Here is a 22,969-nt window from a genome sequence, read left to right as displayed (position 1 = left end):
CTTGACCGGACTCGAAACCACAATCTCTGGCTTAGGAGGCCAGAGCCTCAGGGATGTATAGAAGTTAACTCTTTGTGTGTATTGTAAAGGCCTCCTGAATAAGATTGAGATTTAAAATGCCTTAGCAGAGGATGGTTTCGATCCATCGACCTCTGGTTTATGGGCCCAGCACGCTTCCGCTGCACCACTCTGCTGTAATCAACCTTGACTGGACTCGAAACCACAATCTCTGGCGTAGGAGGCCAGTGCCTCAGGGGTTTATAGAAGTTAACTCTTTGTGTGTATAGTAAAGGCCTCCTGAAAAAGATTGAGGTTTAACATGCCTTAGCAGAGGATGGATTCGATCCATCGACCTCAGGGTTATGGGCCCAGCAGACTTCCGCTGCACCACTCTGCTGTAGTCACCCTAGACCAGAGGCCAGTGCCTCAGGGGAGTAAAGAAGTTAACTCTTTGGGTCTCGTTCATGAAACATTCGTAAATATAAGAGTAAATTTGTGAGTGATTTGCACGTAAAGAGACCTTCCCGAAAACTCTTCTCCTGATTCACAAATACTTCGTAAACGTCAGATGTGATAGTGAAATGTGTGTGTGTTAATGAATTCCAATAAGTCGTAAATGGGAAGCGCGTGCACGCTCATTCTCAATTACCATAAATCCCCCCCATTAAAGCCGACTGACAACTATATATGGGCATCATATTATGACACCAAACGAAGGATTTCAACATGTCTTCTCAAAAGCGACTGAAAAAGAAAAATTTCTCAGCTGCAGAAATTCAAGATTTATTATTTATTATTTATTAAAATTTATGCCTGAACCACTTTACACACGATTTACACAAAAATAGTTCTGCTCGTGTTTCATGAATGAGACCCTTTGTGTGTATTGTAAAGGCCTCCTGAATAAGATTGAGATTTAAAATGCCTTAGCAGAGGATGGTTTTGATCCATCGACCTCTGGGTTATGGGCCCAGCACGCTTCCGCTGCACCACTCTGGTGTAATCAACCTTGACCGGACTCGAAACCACAATCTCTGGCTTAGGAGGCCAGTGCCTCAGGGGTGTATAGAAGTTAACTCTTTGTGTGTATTGTAAAGGCCTCCTGAAAATGATTGATATTTAAAATGCCTTAGCAGAGGATGGTTTTGATGCATCGACCTCTGGGTTATGGGCCCAGCACGCTTCCGCTGCGCCACTCTGCTGTAATAACCCTTGACCGGACTCGAAATGGCAATCTCTGGCTTAGGAGGCCAGTGCCTCAATGATGTATGCAAGTTAACTCTTTGTGTGTATTGTAAAGGACTCCTGAGATTTAAAAAGACTTAGCAGAGGATGGTTTCGATCCATCGACCTCTGGGCACAGCACTGTTCCGCAGCTGTATTCAACCCAGATGGGACTCAAACCCACAGTCCCTGGCTTAGGAGGCCAGTGGCTTATCCATTAGGCCACTGGGAGTTTAAAACAGGTGCTACCTTGCCCTTTTAAATCTCAATCTTTTACAGGAGGCCTTTACAATACACACAAAGAGTCTTCTAGATGACTGACTACTATGAGTGGTCAAATTGCCCTCAGCTTTTCACCACCAGCCTGTGGCTTTTGACCCTTTTTAGGGACTCAGGAGTGATTAGAAGTTAAAAGGTCATAGCAGAGGATGGTTTCGATTCCTCGACCTCTGGGTTATGGGCCCAGCACGCTTCCGCTGCGCCACTCTGCTGTAATCAACCTTGACTGGACTCGAACCCACAATCGCTGGCTTAGGAGGCCAGTGCCTCAGGGGTGTGTATAAGTTGACTCTTTGTGTGTATAGTAAAGGCCTCCTGAAAAAGATTGAGATTTAAAATGCCTTAACAGAGGATGGATTCGATCCATCAACCTCTGGGTTATGGGCCCAGCACGCTTCCGCTGGACCGCTCTGCTGTAATCAACCTTGACCGGACTCGAAATTACAATCTCTGGCTTAGGAGGCCAGTGCCTCAGGAGTGTAAAGAAGTTAACTCTTTGTGTGTATTGTAAAGGCCTCCTGAATAAGATTGAGATGTAAAATGCCTTAGCAGAGGATGGTTTCGATCCATCGACCTCTGGGTTATGGGCCCAGCACGCTTCCGCTGCGCCACTCTGCTGTAATCAACTTTGACCGGACTCGAAACCACAATCTCTGGCTTCAGAGGCCAGTGCCTCAGCGGAGTAAAGAAGTTAACTCTTTGGGTCGCATTCATGAAACATTCGTAAATATAAGAGTAAATTTGTGAGTGATTTGCGCATAAAGAGACCTTCCCGAAAACTCTTCTCCTGATTCACAAATACTTCGTAAACGTCAGATGTGATAGTGAAATGTGTGTGTGGTAATGAATTGCAATCAGTCGTCAATGGGACGCGCGTGCACGCTCATTCTCAATTACCATAAATCCAGCCCATTAAAGCCGACTGACAACTACATATGGGCATCATATTATGACACCAAACGAAGGATTTCAACATGTCTTCTCAAAAGCGACTGAAAAAGAAAAATTTCTCAGCTGCAGAAATTCAAGATTTATTATTTATTATTTATTAAAATTTATGCCTGAACCACTTTACACACGATTTACACAAAAATAGTTCTGCTCGTGTTTCATGAATGAGACCCTTTGTGTGTATTGTAAAGGCCTCCTGAATAAGATTGAGATTTAAAATGCCTTAGCAGAGGATGGTTTTGATCCATCGACCTCTGGGTTATGGGCCCAGCACGCTTCCGCTGCACCACTCTGGTGTAATCAACCTTGACCGGACTCGAAACCACAATCTCTGGCTTAGGAGGCCAGTGCCTCAGGGGTGTATAGAAGTTAACTCTTTGTGTGTATTGTAAAGGCCTCCTGAAAATGATTGATATTTAAAATGCCTTAGCAGAGGATGGTTTTGATGCATCGACCTCTGGGTTATGGGCCCAGCACGCTTCCGCTGCGCCACTCTGCTGTAATAACCCTTGACCGGACTCGAAATGGCAATCTCTGGCTTAGGAGGCCAGTGCCTCAATGATGTATGCAAGTTAACTCTTTGTGTGTATTGTAAAGGACTCCTGAGATTTAAAAAGACTTAGCAGAGGATGGTTTCGATCCATCGACCTCTGGGCACAGCACTGTTCCGCAGCTGTATTCAACCCAGATGGGACTCAAACCCACAGTCCCTGGCTTAGGAGGCCAGTGGCTTATCCATTAGGCCACTGGGAGTTTAAAACAGGTGCTACCTTGCCCTTTTAAATCTCAATCTTTTACAGGAGGCCTTTACAATACACACAAAGAGTCTTCTAGATGACTGACTACTATGAGTGGTCAAATTGCCCTCAGCTTTTCACCACCAGCCTGTGGCTTTTGACCCTTTTTAGGGACTCAGGAGTGATTAGAAGTTAAAAGGTCATAGCAGAGGATGGTTTCGATTCCTCGACCTCTGGGTTATGGGCCCAGCACGCTTCCGCTGCGCCACTCTGCTGTAATCAACCTTGACTGGACTCGAACCCACAATCGCTGGCTTAGGAGGCCAGTGCCTCAGGGGTGTGTATAAGTTGACTCTTTGTGTGTATAGTAAAGGCCTCCTGAAAAAGATTGAGATTTAAAATGCCTTAACAGAGGATGGATTCGATCCATCAACCTCTGGGTTATGGGCCCAGCACGCTTCCGCTGGACCGCTCTGCTGTAATCAACCTTGACCGGACTCGAAATTACAATCTCTGGCTTAGGAGGCCAGTGCCTCAGGAGTGTAAAGAAGTTAACTCTTTGTGTGTATTGTAAAGGCCTCCTGAATAAGATTGAGATGTAAAATGCCTTAGCAGAGGATGGTTTCGATCCATCGACCTCTGGGTTATGGGCCCAGCACGCTTCCGCTGCGCCACTCTGCTGTAATCAACTTTGACCGGACTCGAAACCACAATCTCTGGCTTCAGAGGCCAGTGCCTCAGCGGAGTAAAGAAGTTAACTCTTTGGGTCGCATTCATGAAACATTCGTAAATATAAGAGTAAATTTGTGAGTGATTTGCGCATAAAGAGACCTTCCCGAAAACTCTTCTCCTGATTCACAAATACTTCGTAAACGTCAGATGTGATAGTGAAATGTGTGTGTGGTAATGAATTGCAATCAGTCGTCAATGGGACGCGCGTGCACGCTCATTCTCAATTACCATAAATCCAGCCCATTAAAGCCGACTGACAACTACATATGGGCATCATATTATGACACCAAACGAAGGATTTCAACATGTCTTCTCAAAAGCGACTGAAAAAGAAAAATTTCTCAGCTGCAGAAATTCAAGATTTATTATTTATTATTTATTAAAATTTACGCCTGAACCACTTTTCACACGATTTACACAAAAATAGTTCTGCTCGTGTTTCATGAATGAGACCCTTTGTGTGTATTGTAAAGGCCTCCTGAAAAAGATTGAGATTTAAAATGCCTTAGCAGAGGATGGATTCGATCCATCAACCTCTGGGTTATGGGCCCAGCACGCTTCCGCTGGACCGCTCTGCTGTAATCAACCTTGACCGGACTCGAAACTACAATCTCTGGCTTAGGAGGCCAGTGCCTCAGGAGTGTAAAGAAGTTAACTCTTTGTGTGTATTGTAAAGGCCTCCTGAATAAGATTGAGATTTAAAATGCCTTAGCAGAGGATGGTTTCGATCCATAGACCTCTGGGTTATGGGCCCAGCAAGCTTCCGCTGGCGCCACTCTGCTGCAGACATGGGGACTTGAGACTTGGCTCGGACTTGGAAGTTAAAGACTCGGGACTTGACTTGACTTGAGACACGATGACTTGAATGACTTGAGTGTTAATCACATCATGTTTTCAGTTTGAATATAAAATATATAAATAAATTTTTGAATAAAGTTGATTACTCAGCTGGAGCGCAGGCTGAGAATAGCGTCGTGACTGGATTAGGACACTATCATCAGTCATACCCTCTCTACCTTACACACACCACGCCCACTTAAATCAGATATCACATCACATCAACATGTCAGCCTGAGAGGTACCGAGGGTCGTCGCTTTTGTCTTCAATAGTTCGCGCTTAAAAACGCGTGGAAAACGCTAGTCGCGCCGCTTTCTCCTTCTTTCCAAAGCGCTCGGGCAGAAGTGCTCCTGGGGCGTCTGTCGTTGCTAAGCATCCATGACACGCTCTCTCTCAATGAAGACGCGGAAGTTTCAGCAAAGGATAAATGGATTTGCAGCACTAAAAATCTCTCGCAGTAGCTCTGCTACCAAATTCATTTCAAAATGGCAATCCATATACAGCTATGAACAGCTGTTCCTTCATCTTAGCTGAGCTTTCAACGTTGATGGGACGGGATGAAGCTGATTGGTTAGTTATTGTCACATGACCTGCGGTGCGCTTGCGGCATTCTGAAAAGTTTAGATGTTTTTATCTCGATGCGGTGCGATCGCGTCGTGAGCGCGTTGCTTCCATTATGAATGAGCGCGCATACATTGGAAATAACGAACTTGCGCGTGCAAAAGACGTGATGTCAACGGCCCCTAATGATCCGCTAGCAGGCCGTCAAAAAAACGCATTCCAGGGGCGGCGCTAGGGCTGGGCTAAGGGGGCATAAGCCCCGAATATTTTGTTACCTTGTCTTTCTCACAGAACAAAACAATTAATCAGAAAAACAAATGTAGCTGCCGCGATTACCCAATCATGAGAAGTGCATATTACATACATACATATATATATATATATATATATATATATATATATATATATATATATATATATATATAAAGTACAGAATATAAATATGACGTATTTTCAGTTGTTTCATACTTTTTTGTTATGTGCAGTACAGACCAAAAATTTGGACACACCTTCTCATTCAAAGAGTTTTCTTTATTTTCATGACTATGAAAATTGTAGAGTCACACTGAAGGCATCAAGGGCTATTTGAGCAAGAAGGAGAGTGATGGGGTGCTGCTCCAGATGACCTGGCCTCCACAGTCACCGGATCTGAACACAATCGAGATGGTTTAGGGGTGAGCTGGACCGCAGACAGAAGGCAAAAGGGCCAACAAGTGCTAAGCATCTCTCGGGGAACTCCTTCAAGACTGTTTGAAGACCATTTCAGGTGACTAGCTCTTGAAGCTCATCAAGAGAATGCCGAGAGTGTGCAAAGCAGTAATCAAAACAAAAAGTGGCTACTTTGAAGAACCAAGAATATTACATATTTTCGGTTGTTTCACACTTTTTTGTTATGTATATAATTCCATATATAATTCCACATGTGTTAATTCATAGTTTTGATGCCTTCAGTGTGAATGTACAATTTTCATAGTCATGAAAATAAAACTCTTTGAATGAGAAGGTGTGTCCAAACTTTTGTTCTGTACTGTACATAACAAAAAAGTATGAAACAACTCAAAATACGTCATATTTATATTCTATACTCTGAGAGAGAGAGAGTGATAGTGTGTGTGTGTGTGTGAGAGAGAGAGAGAGAGAGAGAGAGAGAGGAGAAATGTAACAGTTTAATGTTGTATGTAAACTGTGTTTGAAAGAGAGAGACAGAGAGAGAGAGAGAGAGAGAGAGAGAGAGAGAGGTGTTCAGAGAGGAGTCTGTTGGATGTTTAGTTTTATGGACTCAATGTTGAAAATGTTAAACATTTCAAACACTGTTGGCAGAAGTGAAAAATAAATAATTTTAGTTACAATTTTGTTTGATACCATGATGTATTTTACTGGACGTGAGTATTTACAATGCAAATCAAAATTATTTTAATTTACTGACAGTTACTTATATCTTGTCTTTGAACTTTATTAAGATCAGATTCTGCAGGTAAAATAACAATATTAAGGTGACTTGACTTGGACTTGACTTGACATAGCTTGTGACTTGACTTGACTTGACTTGCCCAACAAAAAAATACTTGGGACTTACTTGAAACTTGAGACTTACACATGTGTGACTTGGTCCCATCTCTGCTCTGCTGTAATCAACCTTGACCGGACTCGAAACCACAATCTCTGGCTTATGAGGCCAGTGCCTCAGTGATGTATGCAAGTTAACTCTTTGTGTGTATTGTAAAGGCCTCCTGAGATTTAAAAAGACTTAGCAGAGGATAGTTTCAATCTATCGCCCTCTGGGCACAGCACTGTTCCGCTGCTCCACTCTGCTGTATTCAACCCAGATGGGACTCAAACCCACAGTCCCTGGTTTAGGAGGCCAGTGCCTTATCCATTAGGCCACTGGGGCCTTAAAACAGGTGCTAACTTGCCCTTTTAAATCTCAATCTTTTACAGGAGGCCTTTACAATACACACAAAGAGTCTTCTAGATGACTGACTACTATGAGAGGTCAAATTGGCCTCAGCTTTTCACGACCAGCCTGTGGCGTTTGACCCTTTTTAGGGACTCAGGAGTGATTAGAAGTTAAAAGGGCATAGCAGAGGACGGTTTCGATCCATCGACCTCTGGGTTATGGGCCCAGCACGCTTCCGCTGTGCCACTCTGCTGTAGCCAACCTTAACCGGACTCGAAACCACAATCTCTGGCTTAGGAGGCCAGAGCCCCAGGAGCCTCTAGAGGTTAACTGTTTGTGTTTATTGTAAAGGCCTCTTGAATAAGATTGAGATTTAAAATGCCTTAGCAGAGGAAGGTTTCGATCCATCGACCTCTGGGTTATGGGCCCAGCACGCTTCCGCTACACCACTCTGCTGTAATCAACCTTGAACGGACTCGAAACCACAATCTCTGGCTTAGGAGGCCAGTGCCTCAGGGGTGTATAGAAGTTAACTCTTTGTGTGTATTGTAAAGGCCTCCTGAAAATGATTGATATTTAAAACGCCTTAGCAGAGGATGGTTTCGATGCATCGACCTCTGGGTTATGGGCCCAGCACTCTTCCGCTGCGCCACTCTGCTGTAATAACCCTTGACCGGACTCGAAATGGCAATCTCTGGCTTAGGAGGCCAGTGCCTCAATGATGTATGCAAGTTAACTCTTTGTGTGTATTGTAAAGGACTCCTGAGATTTAAAAAGACTTAGCAGAGGATGGTTTCGATCCATCGACCTCTGGGAACAGCACGCTTCCGCAGCTGTATTCAACCCAGATGGGACTCAAACCCACAGTCCCTGGCTTAGGAGGCCAGTGGCTTATCCATTAGGCCACTGGGGGTTTAAAACAGGTGCTACCTTGCCCTTTTAAATCTCAATCTTTTACAGGAGGCCTTTACAATACACACAAAGAGTCTTCTAGATGACTGACTACTATGAGCGGTCAAATTGCCCTCAGCTTTTCACGACCAGCCTGTGGCTTTTGACCCTTTTTAGGGACTCAGGAGTGATTAGAAGTTAAAAGGTCATAGCAGAGGATGGTTTCGATCCATCGACCTCTGGGTTATGGGCCCAGCACGCTTCCGCTGCGCCACTCTGCTCTAATCAACCTTGACTGGACTCGAACCCACAATCGCTGGCTTAGGAGGCCAGTGCCTCAGGGGTGTGTATAAGTTGACTCTTTGTGTGTATAGTAAAGGCCTCCTGAAAAAGATTTAGATTTAAAATGCCTTAACAGAGGATGGATTCGATCCATCAACCTCTGGCTTATGGGCCCAGCACGCTTCTGCTGGACCGCTCTGCTGTAATCAACCTTGACCGGACTCGAAATTACAATCTCTGGCTTAGGAGGCCAGTGCCTCAGGAGTGTAAAGAAGTTAACTCTTTGTGTGTATTGTAAAGGCCTCCTGAATAAGATTGAGATTTAAAATGCCTTAGCAGAGGATGGTTTCGATCCATAGACCTCTGGGTTATGGGCCCAGCAAGCTTCCGCTGGCGCCACTCTGCTGTAATCAACCTTGACCGGACTCGAAACCACAATCTCTGGCTTAAGAGGCCAGTGCCTCAGGGGAGTAAAGAAGTTAACTCTTTGGGTCTCATTCATGAGACATTCGTAAATATAAGAGTAAATTTGTGAGTGATTTGCGCATGAAGAGACCTTCCCGAAAACTCTTCTCCTGATTCACAAATACTTCGTAAACGTCAGATGTGATAGTGAAATGTGTGTGTGGTAATGAATTCCAATCAGTCGTAAATGGGACGCGCGTGCACGCTCATTCTCAATTACCATAAATCCAGCCCTATAAAAAAGCCGACTGACAACTACATATGGGCATCATATTATGACACCAAACGAAGGATTTCAACATGTCTTCTCAAAAGCGACTGAAAAAGAAAAATTTCTCAGCTGCAGAAATTCAAGATTTATTATTTATTAAAATTTATGCTTGAACCACTTTACACACGATTTACACAAAAATAGTTCTGCTCGTGTTTCATGAATGAGACCCTTTGTGTGTATTGTAAAGGCCTCCTGAATAAGATTGAGATTTAAAATGCCTTAGCAGAGGATGGTTTTGATCCATCGACCTCTGGGTTATGGGTCCAGCACGCTTCCGCTGCACCACTCTGCTGTAATTACCCTGGACTGGATTCGAAACCACAATCTCTGGCTTCAGAGGCCAGTGCCTCAGGGGAGTAAAGAAGTTAACTCTTTGGGTCTCGTTCATGAAACATTCGTAAATATAAGAGTAAATTTGTGAGTGATTTGCACGTAAAGAGACCTTCCCGAAAACTCTTCTCCTGATTCACAAATACTTCGTAAACGTCAGATGTGATAGTGAAATGTGTGTGTGTTAATGAATTCCAATCAGTCGTAAATGGGACGCGCGTGCACGCTCATTCTCAATTACCATAAATCCCGCCCATTAAAGGCGACTGACAACTATATATGGGCATCATATTATGACACCAAACGAAGGATTTCAACATGTCTTCTCAAAAGCGACTGAAAAAGAAAACCACTCTGCTGTATTCAACCCAGATGGGACTCAAACCCACAGTCCGTGGCTTAGGAGGCCAGTGCCTTATCCATTAGGCCACTGGGGCTTTAAAACAGGTGCTAACTTGCCCTTTTAAATCTCAATCTTTTACAGGAGGCCTTTACAATACAGCCAAAGAGTCTTCTAGATGACTGACTACTATGAGAGGTCAAATTGGCCTCAGCTTTTCAAGACCAGCCTGTGGCTTTTGACCCTTTTTAGGGACTCAGGAGTGATTAGAAGTTAAAAGGCCATAGCAGAGGATGGTTTCGATCCATTGACCTCTGAGTTATGGGACCAGCACGCTTCCGCTGCGCCACTCTGCTGTAAGATATTACATTCAGGATGCCTTTAACATACACACAGAGTCTTCCAGATGAACTCCTAATTTGAGAGAACCAAGTTTTCATGACCAGCCTGTGGTTATTGCCCCTTTTTTGGGAACTCTGTCATGTCTAGAAGTTAAGAAGTCTTAGCAGAGGATGGTTTGACCAATTGACCTCTGGGTTATGGTTCCAGCACAGTTCCGCTGCACCACTCTGCTGTAAATCACCCCAGATGGGACTCGAACCCACAATCCCTCGCTTAGGAGGCCAGTGCCTTATCCATTAGGCCACTGGGGCTGTTTTGTTGATGTAAAATTTCCCTTTTAAATCTCAATCTTATTCAAGAGGCCTTTACACACAAAAGGTCTTCAAGATGAGCGACTAATATGACAGGTCAAAGTGGCCTCAGCTTTTCAAAACCAGCCTGTGTTTGTTGCCTCTTTTTTGGGAACTCTGGCATGTCTAGAAGTTAAAAAGACTTGGCAGAGGATGGTTTCAATCCATCGACCTCTGGGTTACGGGCCCAGCACGCTTCCACTGCGGTGCCTTTTTTCAATTGCAGTCCTTTCACTCCAAGGGGTTTGAGGGTTCGCAGCAGTGAGTGGCCAGCGAAGCCTCGGCACCCGACCTCAACTGGCTTGCAGCGAGTTTTCCAGCTGTTGTTCTGGCACTCCGAGCTGAGCTCTGTGTACTTAGCCCTCTTGCGCTTGTGGGCCTCTTCAATACGGTCTTCCCAGGGGACAGTTAGTTCCAGGATAACCACTTGCTTGGTAGACTCAGATGTTAGCACCATGTCTGGGTGGAGAGAAGTGGCTGTGATGTTGCCTGGGAACTTAAGCTGTGTTCCAAGGTCAACCTGAAGCTGCCAATCACGAGCAGTAGAGCTAGGCCGGTGGAATTGTTCCTTCTGCCTAGCTCGCTCTAATAAAGATGATTGTTTGTTTGGGGGCTGCCTGGGTATTGCTGAGCTGGATTGCTGTGCAGATGGAGTCCGCCAAAGCCTTCAGCACCTGGTCGTGGCGCCAGCGGTACCGCCCTTCACTTAGCGCTCTTGAGCAGCTGCTCAAAATGTGCTCCAGTATGCCCCTCTTCTGGCACAGTTTGCACTCAGGAGTGTCTGTCAGGCCCCAGGTGTGCAGGTTAGCTGGGCTTGGGAGGACGTCATAGACGGATTGGACAAGAAACTTGATCCGAAATGGCTCTGCTTTCCAGAGCTCTGCCCAGGTAATTCTGCATGGATCTGCATGTTCCCAGCTGGTCCACGCCCCTTGTTTGGACATGCTGGCCATTTTGGTGTAGCATTCTTCCTCCACCTCTGCTCATATTTCGTCCTGAATCAGTCTGCGCCTCTCTTTTCCACGAGCCAGATCTTAACGTGGTTTGGGAAAACAACCAAGACCTGCTCGTCCCATTGCCACGGGGCCCACCAACGTTTTGTGCCTTAGTCGTGCATCAGCTTTAGTGACGGCTTCTAGTGAAGCCTGCCACTTTCTCCTGGTCTTCACAAGGATTCCTGCTGCTGCGACTTTTGTGTCTTTGGAGTCCCTGTACATCAATACCTCTCTGGAGCGGGTGACTTTGAACTCCTCTGATAGTCCACTCAAAGGAAGATGCAACTTGGTGGAATGGCCATAAAGGGCAGTGCTGCTCAAGGACCGAGGGAGCCCCAGCCATTTTCTGAGGAACTGGCTTATAGACTTCTCTAGAACCTCGACTGTTGATGTTGGTACCTGGTAGACTAACAGGGGCCAGAGTACTCTTGGCAAGACTCCGTGCTGGTAGATCCAGGTTTTGAATTTTCTGGGGAGGCCAGATCTGTCAATCGCTGTGAGCCAGGTAGTCAGGTCGCACTTGGTTTGTTTTATGGCAGCTGCGTCCTTCAGGGAGCTATCAAAGAATTTCCCCAAGCTCTTGACGGGTTTTTCAGTCACTGATGGAATCATGGTCTCTCCCAGGGCAAAGTGGAAACAGTCGGACACTTTACCCTTCCTTAGGACCAGAGACCTGGACTTAGCAGGCTTGAAGCTCATCCTTGCCCAGGAGATGAGCCGTTCAAGCCCCTGGAGGACCCACCTGCACCCTGCAACAGATGTTGTCATCACTGTTAAGTCGTCCATGAAGGCTCTTATGGGGGGCTGACAGGTCCCAGATTTTGACTTGGGCCCTCTGCATTCCACCTCGGCCGACTTGACAATCATGTTCATGGCCAGTGAGAAGAGAGATAAAGAGATTGTGCAGCCAGTGATTATCCCCTTTTCAAGTTGATGCTTTAAAATACACACAGAATCTTCTGGATGAATCATTGCTATGATAGGATCAAACTTTTCATTGACAGCCTGTGGTTATTGCCCCTCTTTTGGGATCTCAGGCATGTCTAGAAGTTAAAAGTTGCTAGCACAGGATGATTTCAATCCATCGACCTCTGGGTTGTGGGCCCAGCACGTTTCCGCTGCGCCACTCTGCTTAAATGCAGCTCAACTAGGAACTCTTTTAAATAGTTAGAAAAGTAAAAGCAAGAATGCTATGAGATGCTGGCTGAGACCTACTAATTTTCACACCTCTTGTACAATGGGACCACCTGTTGTCTGCTGATTGGTCGGTTTGAATATCTCAGATTTGATTGAAGTCACATGGTCAAGGATAAATGTTGAATGTAACCTGTGTGCTTTCTCTCTTTCATCTCTGGGCTCTACTCTTGGATTGTCTTGTTTGTCTCTAACTAAGCTCTGCCTGGGTTGAAGGTCACTGAGGTAGACCCTTGCTTTGCATCTCTCTCAATACTTCTCATGTGTTAAAGCTAATTTTTTTTCTTTTTCCTTCTCTGTCTCAGGTAACATTTAACATACATACTGACTATTATTAACTGTACACATGTTAATAATTATTCCATCATGCAAATTTGGGGTGTGCATGGATAGTCGAACATTAAAACATTCGTTCTGCTCTAATTATTCGATTAATAAAAATGATATTCGAATTTTGCAACAAAAAAAAATTAATGAATGAATAAGGGGCCGATCACATATCACGTCTAAAACGCGTGGAAAACGCTAGGTGCCCTGCTTTCTCCTTATTTCCCAAGTGCTCAAGCAGAAGTGCTCCTGAGGCGTCTGCCGTTGCTAATTAACAATAACGCGCTCTCTCCATGAAGACGCTGAAATTTCAGCAAAGGATAAATGGATTTGCAGCACAAAAAAAATCGCTTTCAGTAGCTCTGCTACTAAATTTACTTCAAAATGGCAATCCATATACAGCTATGATCAGCTGTTCCTTCATCTTGGCTGAGCTTTCAAAGTTGTTATGGGAAAGGATGAAGCTGAATGTTTAGTTCTTGTCACATGACCTGCGGTGTGCTTGCGGCATTCTGAAAAGTTTATATGTTTTTAACTCAATGCGGAGTGGATGAGCCTGGAAAAAAAAGAGCGCGTCGCTTCCATTATGAGTGCACATACCGCGTGCCTATGTTGGAAATAACGAACTTGAGCATGCAAAAGACGCGATATGTGAATGGCCCTGTTGAATGAAGAACTGTGGTCTTCTACAGTACTTCAAATATGATGTGGAGCATCACAGAAGTTGACCAAATTCAAGAATATTGTTTCGGCATCTCTCAAGCAACGAATAAACACAGCTTACTTGGAGAATGCAGTGAAAACTCCTCTTCTCGCATCTGCCCTAGACCCTCGGCACAAACATCTCAGGTTTCTCTATGAAAACATGAGAGAAGTAAGAAAAAAAAACTTTTTTAACTTTATCAGAACATTTTCCTTGATGCAGTTGTTATGAGGTAAGAACAATGGAAGGCCAGGGCGGGTGCAGTTAACAGTCTTTAATAAAGCAAATGTCTTCGGTGAATAATTAAGAACAAAAATCACAGGCTTCTATCTGAGCCAAAACAGAAACAGACAGACGACTGGGTCTAAGAAAAACAACATAAATCCACAAGGGCAAAGGCCGGGACCCCGAGATGCATACAGCCAATCCAAAACAGTGAAGACAGCCAGCAGTGTGAACAGCCAAGGGCAGGCGCTGCACAGGTACTCAGCAAACAGGCACAGCTGGATAATACACAGTCCAATAACAAAACAACTCACAGTAGAAGCAATGACTTTACATTCCACGGAAAAGACAGGACAGGGCTAGGAAACGGACGTGTCTCACGAAGGTCATTGAATAATCCGACAACAAGACAGGGCTAGAAAGAGGGAATAAGAAGCAGAGACAATCAAGAGCAAAAGAAGGGACAGGTGAGGAGAAGGGAACGAAAGGGGAAACAGCTGAAAGTGATAATGAGCGGAGGAGTGGATGTGTGTGTGTGATAGTGTGAGTATGTGACCACAAGGGGGAGACAGAAAAGTGATGGCGAAAAGATCAGAATATCATCAAGGTAGACGAACACAAAAACGTTGTGCATGTCCCGTAGGACGTCATTGACTAAGGCTTGAAAAAACGCTGGAGCATTAACCAATCCGAACGGAAGAACCCGGTTTTCAAAGTGCCCTAGGTGCGTGTTAAACGCGGTCTTCCATTCATCCCCCTCCTTGATATGCACTAAGTGATAGGCGTTACGTAAGTTGAGCTTTGTGAAAATCTCAGCTCCCTGCAAGACCTCGAAGGCAGATGACATCAGTGGTAATGGATAACGATTCTTGACAGTGATATAATTTAAACCCCGATAGTCTATGTAGGGACGGAGGGAGCCATCTTTCTTTTTAACAAAGAAGAAACCGGCTCCCGCTGGAGATGAGGAAGGAACGATGGTGCCTGCGTTGAGCAAGTCAGAGAGGTATTTCTCGAGCGCCTCCCTCTCAGGGATGGATAATGAATATAGTCTACCTCGAGGGGGCGTTGTACCAGACAATCGACATGACAAGACAATTTCCAAGAAAGAATAGTGCCTTCCGCCCAGTTAATCTGGAGGTTATGGAGAACTAACCATGGGTGGCCTAAAACCACAGGAGTAAAAGGGGAATGAAAAATAAAAAAGGAAATAGTCTCTCTATGATTTCCTGAAACAGTAAGAGTCAACGGTGAAGTCTTTCTCTGCACCCTAGGAAGGGAGCTACCATCTAGGGCAAACAGGGGGGTGGAGTCTTGTAAATCTAAGAGGGGAATACCTTGTTTTAAAGCCCAAGTCTCATCAATGAAGTTCCCTTCCGCCCCCGAATCAAGCATTGCTGAGCAGGAAACAGACGATCCCAACCAGCGGAGATGTTTGGAATGTGAAGCCCCCCTAGCTGCATCGGCTCGGGATCAGCAGCAGAGGGCAGTGGCGGGCAGGTCGCTGTGGAAGAGGGGAGTAACGAACCAATCCGCGAGCCCTTCGTCGCCTCTCGAAGCGTCAATGGAGTCGAAATTGTCAGGAACCTCTCGGACAAAGACCTCATCCTTAATCTCAAAGTTCAGGCCCTCAAGAAAGCGGAAGATTATACATATTCACTTAGCACACCGTTATTTGTGAGTCCCGCCAACGTCTGTGCCATCAGAGCGCGTTTTCTCTGCGGCCGGCCTTATTGTTAACAAACTAAGGAGCGGACTTTCCCCCGATCATGTTTACATGCCCGTATTTCTTAACAACAACATGTAAAACAACAGAAAAAAAAGCAAAAAAAGATTTGCTGACAGTTTAAAAGTTTAAAAGTTAAGTGTAGGCTACTTTCTACAATAGCCTAATAACGCCTGTCTCATTAAACTTAATTTAAATAAATAAACATTCGAATATTTGTTTTTTGTGAGCTCAAATATTTGAATGTGATATTTGCGGAAAACGCCCATCCCTAATGCAAATACTTTGTAGGCATTTCAAAAGTCAGTACTGCTAATAAATCATACCTCTTGTGGATGACACTTCCATTCAGAAAGAAGTGCAAGGCTTAAAACACATTTACTTAAAATAGTAATATTAATATAAATAGTAGTGCTTGCTATTATGATACATTCTGTGTTTTCACATCTTTAGTTTACCAAACCAAGATTTACTGGCTCTCACATTGCTGCAGCAAAGCCAAATCTTAGTGTGGCCAGGAGACCTTCTCATATTGTAGACCAGCCTAGCGCAACAGTGTCTAATTCCTCTATACCAAGCACTACTGTCTCTGTAAGTAATGGCCTAATCTATAATGTATTCTATGAAGACAAATTGCACGTTCCATTCTATACAAATTATTAAACTTTTACAAATATTTTAATACCAGAAAAACATATTTTTGCAGATGCTTCAGGGTGTGCCAGTGTTCCAGGGTCTGGAAATGGTTCAAAGACTGTCATTGGTCCAGGTAATGCCAATGGTCCAGGGAATCCTGATGGTCCAGGGAATGCCAGTGGTTCAGGGGATGCCACTGTTACAGCGTACAGTTTTGCAGGGCACCAGTTCACAACCAGCTGCCAATCTGCAAATCATGCCCAAAAGACCCTACAAGAGAACTGTAGAGGCAAACACTTGCAAGAAGTGCGGACAATTCAAAACCAGTGCAATGGGACATAGCCAGTACATGAGCACGGTGTTCTGCCAACAGACTGAGACCATTTCAAAAGAACAGTGGAGACTGTTCCAAAATAATGTATACACTTGTGTATATAGTTGTTAAAATATAGTTCACTATTGTTAATATTTTTGTTCAATATTATTTATTTTAACTTTATTTACTGCTTTTTACTTTTAATTAATATTGAGCAAAATTCCCAATACTTCTTTAATTGGGAAAACACCATATTAATAATAATTTAATTATGTGTAAATGGGATTTTATAAGAAAATATATACTTCTAATTACTCTCCACCTATATCTGATGCTTTTTTTTAGCTCTATAGAGGTGAAAACTATTGACAAAAATGGAAGAGAATTTTGTGATATGCATATCTCTGTTAAGCAAGTGATAAAGGCTATTAATAATTTGAAAAATAATAAATTGCCAAGCACGGATGGTTTGACTGGAGAATTTTATAAGCTATTTGCAGTTGATCTGGCCCCTTTTTTTGCTCAAAATAAAAAAAAAAAAAATTCAAATACGTTCAATGTCTGCGGAAATAAATATGGAAAAAATCGATTCATGGCCTTTGAGAATTGATTTTGAATCGACCACATTTTAAAAAACGATTAATCGAATTTTTTTTTTTTTTTTTTACCCAGCCCTAGTGACAACCGATACTGACCTTTACAACCAAAAATCGACATTGAATCAACGTCTGCTTGCTATCTGGGCTGTCTTTAAATGAACAGATCTTTCTGTCAAACTAGAAACCATGCTGACTGAGAAAGCTATTTGCTTTTCTTTTGTGGTTGGGGTAGGCCTATAGCATGTACCAACTTGGTCTTATAATAACACATTTTAAAGGAGACACTGGAAGTATTTTCAAGCACACACACACAATGAAACCACAAACATCACCAGTGTTTTATATAGCCTAAGCTAAAAATAAAATCACAAGCATCACAAAAGAGTGAACTAACTGTACATTTTTAACCCTTTTAATGTTTACGGGTTTTGGAATACAGAATCATTATCTATGTTTAAAGTTAGGTTTCAGTGAAACAAGTGAAGTGTCCACAGGCACAATTACCGGAATCAAGTTTTATATGTCTCTGTCATGTGACCCAGCAATGTGTTGTGAAAGACATTTTGTTCCAGGGAAGGTTGTGTAACAGCACAAGAGCTTTTGCCAGGTGTTGACTCATAATGTGACGCATTATGCTGTTACTTTCCGAGACAAATTTATGAAAACCGAATGGCCTGTACGACAGAATAGAAATATGATAGTGATGTCTCACTGGCAGTTTAAATACAAAACAGCAAAAACTTTATTTATATAATATTTTATAAACATTGTTTTTCTTTAAATAGGTACATGAATATAAATTGGCCAAGAAGAGTTAATTTAAACATCACACCATAAAAAATTAAAATCACCATACCATTATCCTCTGATCATTCAGATCATGAGCCATATAAACATGAAATATGATACTTGACAAAAAATAGCATACAAGAAAAAGAATTTACAGCGTACAGCCTGAAAGGCGAAAATATCCAGAATGTATGCAACTATTAGCCATTTTTATAGACGTCTTAATAAGTATCAGCCAACAGTTACATGATTCACCATTGCAAAAGCCGGAAACCGAGGGATCTATATTTAGCCACTATAAAGAGGGGAAACCAAGTTGAACATAATGTAACATTTTTCAAAATATTAAGATTATTTACATTTTGTAAGCATGCATATATATATCCAATAATAATTGTTCCTTTAAATCTGATAAAATAGAGCGGTTTCGTTTCTTTTATACCCCTTTTCCCGCATTTGTCGTCACTGAACTCCCCTCGAAATTGTAGAAGTCCAGTCTTTATCAACGTCGTGCTGAGTTTGGGTGAGGTAAAGTGTGCTTGCAGTTATTCGTTAACGGTTAGGAAACAATTGTCTCTATTCATAAATTTCGGTAAGTATTACTTGAAAATTGTCTTCTGTTGTAATTTGTTTGTCATACCGAGTAACCTGTTTTGTTCAACCATGTTATTGAAAAGCGCTGATAGATGCGTCATTTCAAAATATTTAAACTTTGGTACGTTACGTTAGATGTTAAAGAACAAAGAGAGTGGTCCCAGTCCCTTTACTTTTATTCTGCTTTACTCTCCATAGACCTCGGTTTTTATAACAAAAGAAAGGTGTTTTTTATTTTTATTATTATTATTTTTTTTTTTTCAATCCGAGTTGAATTCTTGTGTCCACGTCAATTGCGTTAACGTTGTGTTTTTTTTTTTTTATCTTTTCAGGTGTCTTATGAGTAATCAGAAGCAGCAGAAGCCAACGCTAACAGGCCAGCGTTTTAAGACACGGAAGAGAGGTTGGTTTCTTTTTTTTTTTTTTATCTTTTGGGCCTATTAGTTTAGAGTCACACTTTGGAAGTGATCGACGCCTTGAAATGTAACCCTCTAAGTGAGAATTGTGCCATCTGGTGGCAAAAAAAAAAAAAAGCTTGACGTGTCACCTCTTGTGTGTATGTGTGTGTGTGTGTATATATACATATACACCGAGACTTTTGGATTCCGTGCACTGTTTTCTGTGGGTTAAGTGAGACTAAGGCCAGATGTTATCATTTGGACATGCCACATGTTCTAGCTTGCCCTGACCCCGGCCTGAGATGTTCTAAAAACACAATTTTACCATAGTATAGATTGATAAGTGTATGTTTGTATGCATGAATAATAATAATAATAATAATAATTGTGTGATCCTATGCTGCTAATGTGAATGAGCGTGCTAATGAATGTTCATTGGATTCCTCTAGTTGAGGTCTAGATCTGACAAGTAGTCCAGGCACTTCATTGAGCATTACACCTCATTTTCTTCTGCCTTCTTTTTGAACAGATGAAAAGGAGAGATTTGACCCTACACAGTTTCAGGAGAGCATTGTACAAGGATTAAATCAAACTGGCACTGACTTGGAGGCTGTTGCCAAGTTCTTAGATTCATCTGGGGCCAAGCTCGATTATCGTCGCTATGCAGAAACCCTGTTTGATATCCTGGTGGCTGGTGGAATGCTGGGTAAGGGTGCAGAGTACTTGGGTGCTCCTTTTGTTTTAGTTGTGAATTGTAGTTTAACTAGAGCTTTTCCACTTGTCTTTGTATCCATTAGCTCCGGGAGGTGCCTTATCCGATGACATGACTCGGACTCCCTTCTGTCTCTTCACAGCACCAGAAGATGTTAAGACCATGAAAGCATATGCTCAGGTATCTAATGCCTCATAAAGGGTTTTAGCAGTCTGCTTCTAGAACAGGCTCTCTTTTTAATAAGTAATGGCATCAGAAGATCAGCATTTAACATTTATTAAACTTAATTTTTTAGGTTTTTAACAAGTTAATCCGGCGTTACAAGTACCTGGAGAAAGGTTTTGAAGAAGAGATTAAAAAGGTAATCTGCCCTTGGCCTATAAGGTTTTTTTTTTTTTCTTAAATGCCAAAGTTTTGACCAGAATTCAGAAGTTACTTATTTTTCCTATTCTCCACAGTTGCTCCTGTTTTTAAAAGGATTCAGTGAGTCTGAGCGTAACAAGCTTGCCATGCTTACAGGCATTTTACTGGCTAACGGGAACCTGTCATCTTTAATCCTTGGCAGCCTCTTCAATGACAACTTGGTCAAAGAAGGTATATCTAACATTTGGTCATGCTAGGTTTTCTTATTATTCCCTGATATTTTTTTCTCAATGTAGTAAACTTGTTGCTTTTAAATAGGTGTGTCTCCAGCCTTTGCTGTGGTCCTGTTTAAATCGTGGATCAGTGAGAAGGACATCAACTCTGTGGCTGCCAGTCTGCGTAAAGTTAGCATGGACAACAGGTTGACTGTGAGTCTTAATGTGTTCTAGATTGCATGAGTGAACCAGTTCAATGCTGATCGTACGGTTATGGTTAATGTCTACTTTTAACTGGTTGTTTCTGGTTTCAGGAGCTGTTTCCAGTGAACAAGCGAAGCTATGACCACTTCGCTAAATACTTCACTGATGCTGGGCTTAAGGAGCTTTCTGATTTTGCTCGCAACCAGCAGTCATTAGGAACTCGTAAGGAGCTTCAGAAGGAGCTCCAAGATCAGATGTCTCAAGGAATACCTTTTAAAGAGGTCCGTGAAGACCCTGAACCAAGTTGTGAAGAGTTTTTTTTTTTTTTTTTTTTTTTTTTTTTTTTCTTCCAAGCCCAGCAATGTCTAATAATCTGTTTTGTCTCTTAGATAATTGCATATTGCAGGGAAGAAATAAAGAAGAGCAACATCTCTGAGCAGAGGATGATTGGTATCATGTGGACCAGTGTCATGAGCTTAGTGGAATGGAATAAGAAAGAGGAACTGGTCACTGAACAGTCAATTAAACACCTAAAGGTAAGCGTGGTCCATGGACTAAAGTAACCATAGCTTTTGGACTCCATTGGGTTTATCAGGTTAACATTCCTGAGCCTGGTTTTGGTCCCTGAGAAACATTTGCTTTTAGTCAATACAAATGTCAATCCCGGGACATGTCCGCGTTCACACAGAAGGCAATCTAGCAATGTTCCAGCAATTTTCTGGGTCCAACATGCGGTGTGAAAGGGGAAATGGATAACTAGTCAAAACAAATAAGTGACTAATAATAATGTGCTATATGAGCACTTTACATTGATTTAAACATGTTAATTAATTACATTTTAAAGACTAGGACTAGTTCACACATTCAAGCTCCCATTAGGACTCTGGCAGCCCATTTTGAAACGTCTGAAGATGGTTTAGAGAAGATTGACTGATCCCCCAAATAGAGTGTTATAATCCAGTCTTGTGGTGAGAAACATGGATGACGTTTATTAAAATTGTATAGCACTTTCAAGATTAGCAAAAGGACTTAATTTTTTACCAGAGTTTGCAACTTGAAGCTGGACTCTACAACTTGATTTGACTTGACTATCAAGCTTTAAAGTGCTTTCCAGTAAAAAAAAAAAAAAAAACCTTGGTTTTTCGCATACAGGGGCATCTCCATAAATTAGAATGTGGTGGAAAGGTTGTGGGTGGGGTGTTGGGTTTTTTTTTTTTTTTTTTTTTTCTTCTCCTATTCAGACTTTTTAATTTGACATCCTTGCTTTTAACATCTAAGAGGTAAGTGACCAAAAGGTCTGCTCTGTTAGGTTTTTTATTTCATAACTGTGGGCGCTTTTTATACCATACTTCTGAATGCTAAAAGTAGCATAGAGTGAGGAAAATGACGTGGGGAGCTAAAGTAGAACCTTGAGGGACCCTGCCGGTCAAAGGCACCATAACAGAGTGAAGTTGGCCAATATTGATTTGAGAAACTCCCTTTTTAGGAAGCGGACTGGAACCAATTTGGGCCAAACCACTATTTCCCACCACCTGTTCAAACCAGTACCATAAACGTTGTGGTATACAGTGTCAAAGTACAAGTCTGTAGCTAAAAGAACATGAACTGCTTTTAAAGTGCTGTCTCAGAGGAATGAGTTTCCTAATTTGTATCATGACCAAATTAACTTGACTTGTGTTTCTCTTTCTCAGCAACACAGCCCCCTGCTGAAGGCCTTCACCACACAGGGCCTGTCTGAGGTGACTCTGCTGCTCAGAATTCAAGAGTACTGTTATGACAACATCCACTTCATGAAATCTTTCCAGAAGATTGTTTTGCTGCTCTATAAAGGTAGAATTTCTCAAAGGCTTAACTTGTGGAGCTTCAATTAGGATGGCCTCTAAACCTTTTCTGACACTTTACTCCTTCTTTAGTGGATGTTGTGAGTGAAGAAGCTATTCTTAAGTGGTATACTGAAGCTCACCTAGCCAAAGGAAAGAGTGTCTTCCTGGAGCAGATGAAGAAATTTGTGGAGTGGCTGAAAAACGCTGAAGAGGGTGAGTGTCAGTCTCAATTAAACCTGATGGTTTATTTGTTTTCACATATTAAAGAAACCACACTCTTGTTTCAGAATCGGAGTCTGAGGAGGAAACGGATGAAGACTGAACCAAGGTTGCTTCATTTTTGGAATGAGAAACAATAGTTCTGACTGTAGAGGATTCTCTTGCACTTCAGTTGACTGGTCTAGATCACTTAAGAGTGTACTTAACAAAACTGTTTTAAAGTCTTTAACAAGAAATGTTACCTTTTGAGGGTTGCACTTGTAGTCCTTGCTAAGGAAGAATGATTGTTCTCACTTCTGCTGAACTCCTTATCAAAGACCTTTTTTAGATGTTCGTCAGGTTGTTCTGCATATTAATGTACAGTACCAACATTGACTTTTCTTTTATAAAAATAAAGAAAATCATTCAAGTCTGTCTTTAGCGGTTTTGTTTGTCCTC

At 42.4% G+C, this 22,969-nt stretch overlaps 1 protein-coding gene and 4 non-coding genes across 5 annotated transcripts; 1 reads left to right on the top strand and 4 right to left on the bottom strand.

Moving 5' to 3' along the window:
- Positions 1 to 2,049: 2,049 nt before the first annotated feature.
- Positions 2,050 to 2,121, bottom strand: trnam-cau (transfer RNA methionine (anticodon CAU)). The gene has a single exon. It is a non-coding gene; the product is annotated as a tRNA-Met (tRNA).
- Positions 2,122 to 3,800: 1,679 nt separating this feature from the next.
- trnam-cau (transfer RNA methionine (anticodon CAU)) lies at positions 3,801 to 3,872 on the bottom strand. The gene has a single exon. It is a non-coding gene; the product is annotated as a tRNA-Met (tRNA).
- Positions 3,873 to 8,319: 4,447 nt separating this feature from the next.
- On the bottom strand, positions 8,320 to 8,391 carry trnam-cau (transfer RNA methionine (anticodon CAU)). Its single transcript has one exon. It is a non-coding gene; the product is annotated as a tRNA-Met (tRNA).
- Positions 8,392 to 10,381: 1,990 nt separating this feature from the next.
- trnar-ccu (transfer RNA arginine (anticodon CCU)) lies at positions 10,382 to 10,454 on the bottom strand. The gene has a single exon. It is a non-coding gene; the product is annotated as a tRNA-Arg (tRNA).
- Positions 10,455 to 18,445: 7,991 nt separating this feature from the next.
- On the top strand, positions 18,446 to 22,943 carry LOC113053447 (basic leucine zipper and W2 domain-containing protein 1-B-like). The gene is made up of 12 exons (XM_026218466.1): positions 18,446 to 18,595; positions 18,930 to 19,000; positions 19,525 to 19,701; positions 19,793 to 19,887; positions 20,003 to 20,068; positions 20,166 to 20,301; positions 20,389 to 20,498; positions 20,600 to 20,770; positions 20,879 to 21,025; positions 22,181 to 22,319; positions 22,403 to 22,525; positions 22,600 to 22,943. The coding sequence occupies exons 2-12, from the start codon at positions 18,937 to 18,939 to the stop codon at positions 22,632 to 22,634; spliced, it is 1,263 nt and encodes a 420-aa protein (XP_026074251.1). The 5' UTR covers positions 18,446 to 18,595; positions 18,930 to 18,936; the 3' UTR covers positions 22,635 to 22,943.
- Positions 22,944 to 22,969: the final 26 nt, after the last annotated feature.

Source organism: Carassius auratus, chromosome 34 (genome assembly GCF_003368295.1).
Source record: "Carassius auratus strain Wakin chromosome 34, ASM336829v1, whole genome shotgun sequence".
In the NCBI taxonomy this organism is placed as follows: Eukaryota; Metazoa; Chordata; class Actinopteri; order Cypriniformes; family Cyprinidae; genus Carassius; species Carassius auratus.
The sequence above is the reverse complement of the archived record's forward strand: the minus strand, read 5'-3'. Positions and strand labels throughout refer to the sequence as shown.

Coding starts and splice junctions, on each gene's coding strand:
- LOC113053447 (XM_026218466.1), top strand. CDS start 18,937: ATGAGTAATCAGAAGCAGCAGAAGCCAACGCTAACAGGCCAGCGTTTT. Junction 20,499..20,599: donor GCATGGACAACAGGTTGACT/GTGAGTCTTAAT, acceptor TTCTGGTTTCAG/GAGCTGTTTCCAGTGAACAA. Junction 20,771..20,878: donor AAGGAATACCTTTTAAAGAG/GTCCGTGAAGAC, acceptor TTTGTCTCTTAG/ATAATTGCATATTGCAGGGA.